The following is a 13055-nucleotide window of genomic DNA, read 5'->3' as shown; positions in this document are numbered from 1 at the left end:
TTGTTATATTGCCTCTAACCACTAGATCACACACAGTTTCCGGGATCAGGGATATGCATTTTACTGATTATTGGCAAATTTTTATGTCATGTGCTGGTATAGCGTGTCTTTGTTCCTTTAATATCTCTCTCTTTAGTACAAACAGAGGCTGCACTAGAAATGAAATGGTGCAGGATACCAATGCTTTTGCCAGTACATGAGGTAGCCCAGTGGTTGAACCAGATGGATCTTTTCCCAGCTTTATTTATTTAACTTCCTGCAATGGGGAGGAATACAAGAAGAAATGCAGGTCGATGTGTTGGGCGAGGCTGTTCTGACATGCACAAACTTTCCTGTCACACAGCACCGAGCTCTTTGCACTTCAGCCCAAGGAACACACTGGGAGGAGATGTGCGTTGTGACTCTCTGAGCAGATGGGATTGGTTTCCCATTTCTAACCCCTGACTTCCTCAAAATGAGAATGCATGTTTGCCTCTGAAGAAGATCATGCCTGTGGGTCTTGATGTCTGGAGAAGGTGTGGGAAAGACATTTCTTTTTGACCAGAAGATACAGTTCCCTTTGACCAGTGGTAGTAATGAATGGGGAAAGGATTCAGAGTTCCCAGAATAAACCTGCAGATCCTTACTGACAGGGATCTTGAAAACCCAACCTGTTTCACTACAGTGAAGTAAGGAAAACTGCACAGAGCTAGACACCTACTTGATTTCCAGCTGACACAGTTGTTTTTTATTATAGATTTCCCAGTTGCCAACAGAACAATGATTTATGTGCCACATTTTCATGTGGCAATTCCACAACAACCCGACAGGCAAGCACAAGGAGGAAAGTCTGTAAGCTTCCTTTAGCTGAGCTTTTTTTAGTCTGTTGGCTGCTTCTTATGGCTTATGGCCTTTAGTTAAATAAGTTACGTATTACCTCTTACATTCCTGTTCTGGAGAAATGCTATGTCAATATCTACCTTCCACCACCAAGCAAAGAAACGGGACCAGCTACACACTGTGAGACCAAAGGTCCACCTAGCTCACTTCCAGTGCTACTGATTGTAACTGGCTGATATGAATAAGAAAAGGGTAAATAAAAACAATAATTGTCCCAGGATGCCCTCCTTGATTCCTGTCATCTTTGGGATAGAGACTTTCAGAGCTGAAGATTGCATTCCAATGAGCATGGGCTCTTCCATCTATCCTTCCTTCCTATATTTCTTCCACTAGTTTACCAAATCACTGAAATCAATGTATTTTTGTCATCCAAAGATGCGTAAGATGAAAAACAGTATATTTTGCTTCTTTTAAGGAATTTGGTGCTCCTTAATTCCTGTGTTGTGGTCTGTAAGTGGTGATAATCATCAACAGTGGCCAAGAGATAGTTAATAATTACTTCATGTTAAGCTTACCCATGTTGTTGATGTTTTTATTATTTCCCCCTTGAACTATTGCTGTTCCTAGATATTTATGTCTTGTACTGTAGTTGTAAGGTATCCCTTTGGAGATGGGATGGCCAAATTGCACACATTATGTCACTCACAGACTTGCACTCACCGAGGACTTACATAGTGAAATAACTGATGCTTGCTGCTTTGCCCTTTTCCTTTCCAAATAATTCCTAACTTTCTGCTTGCTATTCATCCTGCTGCTGAGTGCTGTGATGTTCCAAGAGATCTGCCCACAGTCACACCAAAATCTCTCTTCTGAGAAATAGCAGCCTCTCACCATGGTGCAATATGCATATTTAAGGTTTTCCTTATGTGTGTTACTTTCCATTACACTGGATTTCATCTGTCATTTTATCACCCAGTAACACAGTGTTATGAGTTGTTTCTCTAACTTGTCAGTACATCGACAAACTTCAGTGTCTTCAGATTTCGGCCCCCTTTCCATATTTTTTGGAACAGCACAGGTCTCAACATGCATCCATATGTAATTCCACTCTCCAGCATAAACACTGATCCTTTATTTTTATCCATGTTTCCTACCTTCAGAATTTTTATTTCTGCCCCCAAATAACCCCACTTTTTACCCTTTTTACTGTAGCAACCGGATCACTTTACCTATGTGTTTTACACCTCTCAAAGAACACCAAATCCATAATATATTTTCCTCATGTATTCACTTATTTACTCCTATACTTTCAACCAGTTTGGCCAGTACAGAAGATAGGTTTGCTGGTTGTATTTCCCAGATATATGGAACTTCTTTTGAAACTCCATGTCATACTTGCTACCTCCTGCTCCTCTGGGATTAAGGCCAAACTAATTTATAATTTATATACGTACATATATAAATTACATAAATTATAATGTATAATTTTACATTTGAAATCATGACAATTAAGATAATTAGTTTGGCAGTTTCTTGTTTTATTTAGAAATTAGGTGAAAATTATCTTACTTTGGTGATAATATTCATTTTATTGGTTTATTCTGAAATCCGTTCTACTACCAGCTCAATAACAACAAAGGTTTTTGAGGCCGGATGATTACTAGAAAAGTCTTTGAAGTGAGAAGTTCTCTATGTTCCACCACAGAGACTATCAACACATAGGTTCATTTGGCTTTGTGTTGTCACTTACTTTTCTGATTTCCTCATTTTGATTAGATCCAAAGATCTCTGAAAGAATTCCTGTCTACTGTATTTTTATGTTTTAATGTCTTTCACACATTATTCTTCAAAATGTTTGCCTCACGATTTTGCACTTAGCTTGCAGGAATTTATATTCCTTTACATTTTCTGTACGCACACAAGACTTTCACTTTTTAAGCATGGTTGAATTACTTCTAATAGCTTCACCTCCTTCACTCTGTTTTCACACTGTCACAAGACAGTCTGGGACATTTGCATGCAGCAAAGAAGTAGGGCGAGAGAAGTCGTCTTTCAAAAACACTTTTAGGCATTTAGTTTTAGCTTTCAGTATGTTGTCTGTAAACAGTTTGCATTCTTTGTGTGAACAGAGTCAGTCAACATAATTAGTGGAGCTAAGAGGGCGAACAGGACCTTCTCCATGCTGAGCACATTCAGTTGCTCTCAGTTCAGGTTCCATTCGCCTTTATCACCAATAAGTTTCACCTGATCCAAAGCAGAGAGGCCCAAGAAGCAGCCCAACTGGTTGCCCAGAGAGGTGGTGGATGCCCCATCCCTGGAAGTGTTAGGGGCCAGGTTGGATGGGACCTTGGACGGCCTGATTTAGTGCCCACGGCAGGGGGGTTGGACTGGATGATCTTTAAGGGCCCCTTCCATGAATTCACCGTATCACAGATGTATGGTCTGTTTCAGTTTTAGGTTTCAATCTTTAGCTCACAGTCATATCACTTGGATGCTCTGTACAGCCTCAGTCTTCCAAGAGTCTATGGGAATAAAATACTTTTCTCTGCTTGAATCCAAACTTCTTTAAGATACAGCAGCAGTCTTTTACTGATCTGTCATTCTAATAAAACCTTTACCTTGGCTTTTTCCTGTCAGAAATTTTTAACATACCTGCCAATATGCCATATCAATATGCTTGCTTACACTTATGTATTCCCTTTATTCTATCATATTTTAGTCTTATACCTTAATTTTGATCTGATATTTTTTATGACCTTTAGCTATACTTTAATGTATTTCTAGGAGTTTTCTTTGAAGTTTTTATATCTGTATTTTCCCCTTCTCTGTCTTTTCCTTTTTTTCCTAAGACAGATTTCTTAGAACATATCATTCTCACATGTGCCCTTCTCCACCATCCCTCCCCCATCCCAGTTTTTCTCAGTACTTAGCTTTAAACACCTTACAACTTTCTAATATGGTTTATATGGAACCCGTTATAGCCTAAGAAGTTGGCAACTGAAAATAAAAAAGATTGTTCTGATCAGATAAAAAAAAATTAGTTCTGTGCTTACCTTCATTTCCCAATGAAGTTGATATATATATATATAAACAAACAAATTATAAGGTAAACTTGAAAAAAATGTTTAAATTAAGTGAATCTTAACACCCATGTCTACAAAATAGTAGTGCAAAGTCTAGGGTTAAAGGTAAAACACTAGCTTGCAGTTATTTCCCTGAATTCCCCACTAACATATGAACTGAATCATTCAGAATTGCTAGCTAGCATTTCTCACATCCCTAGTATTCAATTTCCACGCTAATTTGGCTACATGTTTTGTTCATTTTTTTTCCCCTAGAGCAACACGTAACTGGCTTCAACCAGCCTTAAGCAGTTCTTCTGTAATTATTTAAAAAGACTACACCTCATCTAAGTAGAAAATACTGAGTTAGCTGGGAAATAATTAAGTGCATATTCTTCATCTACGAGTTAAAGTTTATTTTTCATGATAATGAAATTCTAAAGTGAGGGAGAAGACTAAAGGATGAATTTCTGTGGCTTCTCCTTTTAAGTTGGAGGCCCTGATGCTCTTTTACACTGTCAAATTATAATTGCTCCTTCAAATGTAAAAAATACAAAAGTAAATGATTAAGGGAATTCCCATATTCAAGGATGCATGAGGGCATCCCCCCTACAACCCCAACACCAGCAAATGGCATTGTAAGCATTTTTCTAACATTCAGTTCATGGGAAAGATCATATTATAATGTTTGATTATACTTAATAGTTAAAAGCATTCCATTAATCAGAAGCTGTGAAGTCAGTGGGGTGGTTGTTGCAGAGTTTAGTCTCCTCAGAGTGGTGAACAAAAAAGAGAGGAGCTGGATGCCAAGGGAAAATGCAGCACTGCAAAATGCATTAGTTAGAAAATGCAAAGAATACAAATCCAAAGAAAATGCAGCAACAAGCACTAGCCAAAGAAGATGAAACATTTCCTAACTCTTTTAAGCTAAGGCATGCTTCTGTATCATCTGAGGATCTTACACCTTCAAGAGACACTTTTTTAAGAGTTAGTCACTTGTGCTGTGGATGCCCATGTTACTTATGGTTGAATAAAGATCTTGTAACTCAGATTGCTTGGCTCTGAGTGGGATCAAAGACTCAAGAAACTTAGATGCTACCTAGAGCAGACAGCTTGTAGAGTGAGGCAGTCAAAAGCCCACGGCAGATGAAACTCTCTGAAAATGTGGGGGCAGCAGAGAAGGTTTAAACAGCACTTCACAATGCCTCTGTAAAAAGTGGTGTCAGCAAAATGAGTATCAGCTGGGAGGTAGCCATAAATCTCCACTTGGCAATATGTGTCTCTGCTGCATTCAATCCAAACAGAAAACTATGAAGCTGTCTTGCAGAAGTTTCAGAAGCAAACTTTTAAAAAACTGGCACGGACGGCATGAGGACCTGAAGAATGGGAAACATGATGAGATTTATGATTTGAGGCATACCTATCTTTTAGTCACTGCAGTCTTTTAACCTTTTCAATTACAACAGCACAAGCAACATCATGCATTACAATCACAAGCCAAAAAAACTAGCTAGCAGTGATAATAGAAAATGACTTGCAGATACAAGAGAGGAATAAGGACTGTAGAGGGGGTTGATTCTCCCAAAGAAAAATAAGCTAACAAATGAGCTTAAAGGAGAAGAAAAGTATCCTAAAGTCTTAGGACAAGTTTATGTTTTTTAATGGAAAACAAGATGAGAAATATTGAGTGAGAGTTGTCTGACTAAATGTATACATTGAGTAGTGGCCTAAGCATGTGGTGCCTTTATGCTTGTCAGAGATAAAGGGTAAGTTTCTTCTTATCCTGCACCAGTCACCTACAAAAAATTCAGAAAAAACATACCCTAAAAAGCCCGTTTCAGTCCTTTGATTGTAAAGAGAGCCCTGGTTGATGATTTCAGATACAGATGTTTACATTACGGTTGCCCGGAATTAGGTATACAAACCACTCTGTCAGTGCCAGCCCAACTCAGCCACATCTTTAAGGCAAAGCATTTTGGAACAAGAGTCAGGAGATGTGGCAGGTGCCTTGCTGGGGGAAGAAAGCTCCATTACGACACAGTGGGATATCCAGAGGAATCATCATCTGGTTAGTGAAACTATTCCATGTTTTAAACAGATGCTGTTTCAGAGGCTTAACTGTATCTCCCAGCTTCAAATTCTGAAACTGGAATAGCACAGGAACCAGACTGAATAAATGTCCATAGTGCACTAGGGTTATCAACTGATAAGGATGATAGCCCAAAGAGATCTGTGGCTGCACTGACTAAACTGAACAGCCCTTTCTCATCAAATCAGAAAAGGGACTCAGTCATAGGAGAGTTTTGCTTTCTGTCTCATTAAATCACTTTCTGCAAAGCCAATACCTGTCTGAAATCTTTTCTAATATATGTATTTCTCACATTTATTTTACTTGCTTGAGGTGATGGAAGAATGAATGAATGCAACAAGATGCTATGAAGCCATTAACTCCATTAACTGCCTAAGAGCAAGGAGGCAGAGCTATAGGGAGAGAAGTATCAGAGTCCCAGTGTTTTGGAGCTTCACTGCATAAAATTAATTTACTTGATCAGAAGGAGCTGTGTTTTTTTTTTTCTTTTTGAGTGTCATATTTAAAGTTCATTTCCTTCATCAGCTGGAAAAAACCCACTTAGCAAATGCAAATCTTTCATAGGGAATGATTGGTATTGATTTTCAAATGTACTGAGTAATGTAAAATCTTTTCCCACATGATCAAAGCTTTTTAGCTCCCATATAGAGTGGTCTTCTTGGTTCTCACTGCGGAGTGACCTGGTAACTCCAAGATCATAGAATATGGTCTTTATAGCTTAAGCAGAGGGAATCAGTCCTCTAACTTATGGCTACAAAACAGCTCACATCTTCTGTAGTTCAAGCACACCAAAGATATGCAATATATGCTTAAGAAGAGGTTACATGCAAATGCATAGACAGATGAACCCTCAAAGGCACTTTCCATTTTGATTTTCCTAGCCCTGTACAGAAGCTGATAACCTTGAATGCACTGCAATAACTTCAAGTAACTGTAGAAAAAAAAAATTCAAATGGTTTTATATGAATATGCATTGAATTTATACAATTAAGAAAAGTTTAAATTGCTTACTTTTTAAAATGCAGAACATCTTAAAATACATTGCTTTAATTATTTAAAAGTACATCAGTTGCTCAAACTAAGTCACTTTAATTTAGAAAGCCTGTTGAAATATGCATAGATTTGAAATTCAACAAACTGTTAAAATTGCTCTAAAAAATCCTTCTCTTGATACCAATTCTTTCATTAATTAAAAATATTTTTCATTCCGATTGTTCTAAATGCAATTTGAAGCTACAAATGCCCATGTCCCTTTGATTTCAGTAAAGAGCCACAGTAACGAAATAATTTTTATTTTTATTTTGGATCTTCATCAAAAAAAACACAGTATAAAAAAAAAAAAAGATCAAAAGTTCTGGACTCATGTCCTCTCCTTTGCCACAAGAAACACACATCACAAATAATATCAATGTGAGCTTCCTCATGCTGCTCCGATTGTGTACTCTAACCCTGGTCTTGAAAACCCATTCTCTGGAGGTTAAGTTTACAGGGCAGATTGTTGAAGAAAGTTCTCCTTTTTCTTCAGCAGAACTAGCCTTTTGCTTGGGATATGAAGGGACCATTCTGAGCATCTTGTTGGACAGACAGAGATTCAAGATCTTGCTTGCGAAAATCCAGACTATTTCTAATTGCACACGACACCTTTGAGGAACCCGTCCAATTTTGGTTTAAAGAACATTTATAAAGTTCAATCAAGTTGATTCTTACTCTTCTTTTGGATAAGCTAAACAGATTTCACTCCATGCCCACTTAAAGCAGGTTTTCCAACTGTCGTTCCTGTGCTAATAACAACTGTGAATTGTTGTTAGTGTCCCTCCTGAAAATTCACTGACTGCTCAAGATCCTGCTTGCAGGGCTCACACGAGATCTAGACCATCTCAGTAATGACTTTCCTGTTGCCAAAACAAGGAAATTATAACATCTGTATTCTCAATTGACATTATCCTGCGTTTGAATTAAAATTTCAAATTAAACTAAGTATCATATTAGGAGCTCAGATGTGTTATCCACTGGATCAGGTAAGTTTCTTTCACAGTAGGTACTTCTTAGGATACAGCACATCCCTCCTATGCCCCTCTTCTTTAGTGGGAACTGCATTCTGTTTTCCTAGAGTCACGACTGTCTTCCATTTAATCACATTAAAATGCAAATATTGCTTGATGACAAGCAGTATGTCATACAAAACAGATAACTCTGCATAAATAAATATTCTGCACTGCTACTTACTGCTAACATGATATGATGATCTATAAATGATGTTCTGACTATCAGCAAGAGTGTAAACTTTGTGTTCCAGTTGTAAATACTGAATATTGACTAAAGGGAATGAAACCAGTTAATTTAAAAAGGAATAAATTAGTAGCCTTCAGTTAATTAACTACACTCCATCTTTACTGACGTGAGAAAAGCCTAATAATGTTCCATGTAGAGCTTACTATAAAACTGTTAAATGAAAAAAATATTTAACACTACAGTCATTAAAAATAATAATAAGTCCTAAAGGCAACTAAAGGCATAGCAAATTTATGGTCTCCTAGATTAGTAAGGCTTTAGCAGTTATGTGATATAGCTATTACATATGAAAATTCATGCAATCATTTCTGGTCAAAACCTCATATAATACAGATTGCTTGTGTGTGTAATCTTGAAAATCATCTACAGCATTCCTCTGTAAACATTAAGTTGTTAGATGCCAAAAATTCAACAGTTCTAGGCACTGAAGATTACTCACCCTTGAAGGTCTCACTGCAGTATAAATTGCTGAAAAATGAATCCCTCGTTCCTCCAGATCCATGGTCAGTCTTCCAATTATTTTGTCTATAAATAGAAACATGCATAATTTAGCAAACCCTGTAAGCTGAGAAAGCTAAAATCCTACAGTAGGTGGCAAAGTAATGAGCTAGATTCATTTAGTTTATTTATGCAACCTAGGTGCTGCTACCATTTGTACGTCAATAGGTACAAATGGGATAAGACATCTTCAATGTCTTGAAAAATGCACAATTTCAGTAAGGTGATACAAAACCAATAAATTACAACAGTTTGGATAAAATGGGCGGTTTTGAAGCTGACAAGTGAATACAATAGAAACAATACCTGAAAGGTGATAACTTTGAGAAATTAAAAGCAAGAGCAGAATAAATCAATCGTGATGAGAACAGGATGTGTATCCTGTCAGTCAAGTGACCAGTTAACAAATAAATAAATAAAGCTGAACTACTACCAGTCTGTGAGTGACAAAGCACACAGAACAACTGATCAGTGAGAAACAACACTCAGAAGAGCGGTAGTCCTTAGTTGGGGGCATGATATGCATAATATTTGCTGTGATATTCCTTTTTTGCTTCAGTGGATTTAAAGCCTGATTCTGTACCCTCAGTGGGGTACAGAAAATTTTGCTGTTGACTACAGTGGAGGGCAAGGTAGAAATATACTGGCATATTTCTGAAAACAGAAGTGAAATCAAGTAAGGAAGAGAGGACCTTTCAGTGCGGTCCACAGAACTCTGTGCAGAAGATTCTCTTCTAGCTCTGAAACTACAGGTAGTTGTGACAAATACCTACAATTGACAAATGTTTTCAGTCTGTATACAGAAATATTAACATCTGCTTACAATGAGGAGCATAATAGCAGTGAATCAAGAGCTGGTATTAGGGTTGTCATTAGGACTGTGAGGGAAATAAGCCAGCAGACTGACATTTACTGTTTCAGTGCCTTTCCACTCCTCAACCATGTAATGGCTATTAAATAGCCTGGACAACACCCTTCTCAGATTTCAAGGTTATACTTTACATGATATTTTGTATTTTATTTTAATGTATTGGTAGTGGAACTTACATTATTACCCTTTTAAATCATTTTTATTTACGGCAGTTATGGTCTCCTGGCTGAGTAAAACGCTTAGCTTTTGTGAAAATAAAAGTATTGTTGGTTTTTTTTTTTTTTTCTGTAGGGTTTTAACCCAACTGATTTCAGTTGAATCAGTCAAGAATCATAGCTATGTAAAGTCTACTTCTAAGAAAATATTATTAAAAGCTTCTACTATAAGAAACAGATTTGGTCAGAAAAGCAAGTGCCTATGTACTACTTAATTATACTGATTGTGGGGGGTTAAAGGAATTACATAATGTAGATTTGTATTCTACATGCACAGAGTGCAATGCACCAGAAATTCTCAGCAGCCTCAGATAAAATTTTCAGAAGGAAAAATACTACATAGAAAAATGCATAGATTGTGTTTGGTTTGGTGTGGTTTTTTTTCTTCCATTAAAACAACTGATTGCCTTCTGAAATAACACATTATTTACATTTCAGTTCAGTAAGGAGCTACACGTAACTATAGTTACCAGTAAAATCTATAACTTTTGCCTTTGGGAAGATTCTAGAGGTAATTTCTTCATTTGGAGAAGCTGCTGTGAACATCCTTATGACAATGAAATTGATATAGATCTTTGTTTTCCTGTGACCAGGAAACTAGCCAAACATTCCACCTTGCAAATGGAGTATTTGCAAATTCTCCAAGGAAAAGGGTCCAGATTTGTCTACGCTATTTTAAAGCACCTAAATTCCTTGCCTACATAGGAACATTAATTATCCCCGGCTCTTTCTGCAGTGGAACAAGAGGCATCTACTGTTGGTAATATTCTTAGAGGGATTTTTGAGTGGTCTTATTGCAGGTTTTTTAGTTAGTGTGAATCAAAGAAACACTACGTAGAACTATGAATGTAAAACAGTTTGTCCAGGATAACCTTTTTCAGTTAGCATAATTGCATGCTATGCCCTAGTGGAAGGATTAAGCTTTTCTGTCTCACTGAAGACATATTCCTTGAATTTCACCAGGGACTGCAGGATAAGTGCTATTATTAATTTCTAATCCACCTTAATTTCTTTGTGTGCTTTTACACATGGATGGAAGGGATAGAAGAGGGAAACTAAGAAGAAATGTTCTGGAAGGAGAAAGGTAAAATGAAACTAAAGGTATAAACTATGAATAAAAGAGAAAGAACAGAATGGAGCAAGATGAGAAGAAGAAAAATGGGAGAGAAGAGAAAGAGCAGAAAAAGGAATGCATTGAGAATCAGAGCAGAAAGACAAATACACGCAAAAACATTAAAGAATCTCATCTTAGATGGAGTTGTAGGCAGGTTTGTCATTGATTTTGAGGTATGCTGCATCCAGCAGCTAAGACTGATATGACAAAATGCAAACTTCTCTTGAGTAGAAAAAAAATTAGGAAAACTGGCAAAAACTGAGTAATACTCTCAAACACTATTTCATGCAAAGGAAATAAAGAAGAAATACTGAAAAGAAGCATAAAGAAAACAGAGCTAAAAGCAAGAAGAAAAGTACACTTTAGTTGAATCAAGGCTAAGACAGGGAGGACTTATTACCTAAAAATGCTGTTACAATAAAAAAAATGTAAAAATTAATCTTTGTAGAAACTATTTAATAAAAATTACTCCATATCTGCCTATCTGTATCATGCAGGGAGGGAGAGACTGGAAATAAGTCTGAATCCCTGGAACCTTGAGCAGGTTTGGATTCTGAATTCCAGTTTGGATTTTCTCATGAATGTCATTTTAATAATGTGCTAAAACTCCGGCTTACTCCAGCTTCTATAGAGTTCAGAACAGCACATTTCCCTTGGGCAGAATCCGAGCCCATTTGTTCTGTCTGACAGAGATTCCTGTCTGCAGTGAGTAAAACAGCAGGAGAGATTTCTCTGACATTTTATTACATCAGATTTTAAAACCCTCTACAGTGGAAAGGAAAGAAGTTGCTGTGACAAACATAAGAGGCTTTGTGAACTTCTAGGCAGCATAATACAGGTCTGTCCTGGTTTACTTTGGGCTTACTGTTGATACTATTAAAAAAAACCATCAACAACCAAACAAAAAAGCAGTATTTATGGGTTAGCAATTCTCTTGTTGCCTTACAGGTAGGTGACACATAGTATTTTTGGTTGCTTATCCAAGTAGAATCTATCAGCAGTCACTCCACAACAAACACCAATAACTCATGGCCTTGCAAGCAGTTATGACCTTGAAGGGTGTCCTGACAGCAATGTTTAGCAAATGGCTGTGGTTATGCTGCAACCGGTATTCAGCCACCTACACCAGCTGGAACCCAGACCACAAGATTTGGAAGGACGTTTGGGACCCTTGCCTGATACCTTTGCGATGACCCTCTTCTGAGTCTGCCCCATCCGCTGCACAGACTTTCAGTGGGATAATTTTAAGGAACTGTGGCTCAGTAACTTTCATTGGAATTAAAACTTCCTGCTGATGATATTTCCAGGTTTTATTCTGCAACACGTTGAGTGGCTGCTTTGGCAGATGAACCAGAAGGTGAGGATGCAGCCCACATTACCACTTCTCCAGCGCACAGCTGCGACTCAGAACACTGAGTGCAGATTTTGCACTTGGCCATAGGAAGTGGCACATCTTCCCCGTGCACACACCTTTTCCTGATAACAGCTAGTTGACACTAACCACAAAGCTGGTAGTAGCTTATTCCTCCGTCATTCCAAAGGTGGATGGGACGGGAGCATTAACTTTGCTGTTCCAAAACAAAAGCAGGCTGAGACAAGGTTTGGGAAGCCTGTTCTTGAGTTTGTGCAGCTGATGAAAAAAATGTCTTTTAAGGAGGGCAATGCTCAGCCAAAGCCAACATTAAGCCAAAACTTTTCCTATCTAATATGTTCTGAGGACAAAAAGGGAGAACTGAACAATGGCAATGGTTTTAAACCAGAAGTGGGTATTGATATTAGGACGAAATTATTCATTCTGAGGATGGTGAGGCACTGGAACAGGTTGCCCAGAGAAGTTGTGGATGTCCCATCCCTAGAAGTGTTCAAGACCAGGCTGGATGGGACTTTGAGCAACCTGGTGTGGTGGGAGGTGTCCCTGCCCATGGCAGGGGGCTTGGAATTAGACAAGCTTTGACAATCCCTTCCAATACAAACCACTCGATGATTCTAACTTCTCTGCAATTCAGAGATGGAAGGCCAGCTGCTTGAGTCTAAAAGACAATAACTTCGGAGTTGTGCAAGAACAAAGAGAAAAGATTGCACCACTGATTTCAGT

At 37.8% G+C, this 13055-nt stretch overlaps 1 protein-coding gene across 1 annotated transcript in view; it reads right to left on the bottom strand.

Moving 5' to 3' along the window:
* The window catches only part of ATP6AP1 (ATPase H+ transporting accessory protein 1), a 56159-nt gene that overhangs the window by 23798 nt on the left and 19306 nt on the right, over positions 1-13055 (bottom strand). Inside the window, exon 6 of the mRNA XM_083820278.1 lies at positions 8702-8787. Coding sequence (XP_083676404.1) covers positions 8702-8787 — 86 coding nt within the window. The remainder of the gene's footprint in view (positions 1-8701; positions 8788-13055) is intronic.

Source organism: Anser anser (genome assembly GCF_964211835.1).
Source record: "Anser anser genome assembly, chromosome: 1".
NCBI classification, from domain to species: Eukaryota; Metazoa; Chordata; class Aves; order Anseriformes; family Anatidae; genus Anser; species Anser anser.
The sequence above is the reverse complement of the archived record's forward strand: the minus strand, read 5'-3'. Positions and strand labels throughout refer to the sequence as shown.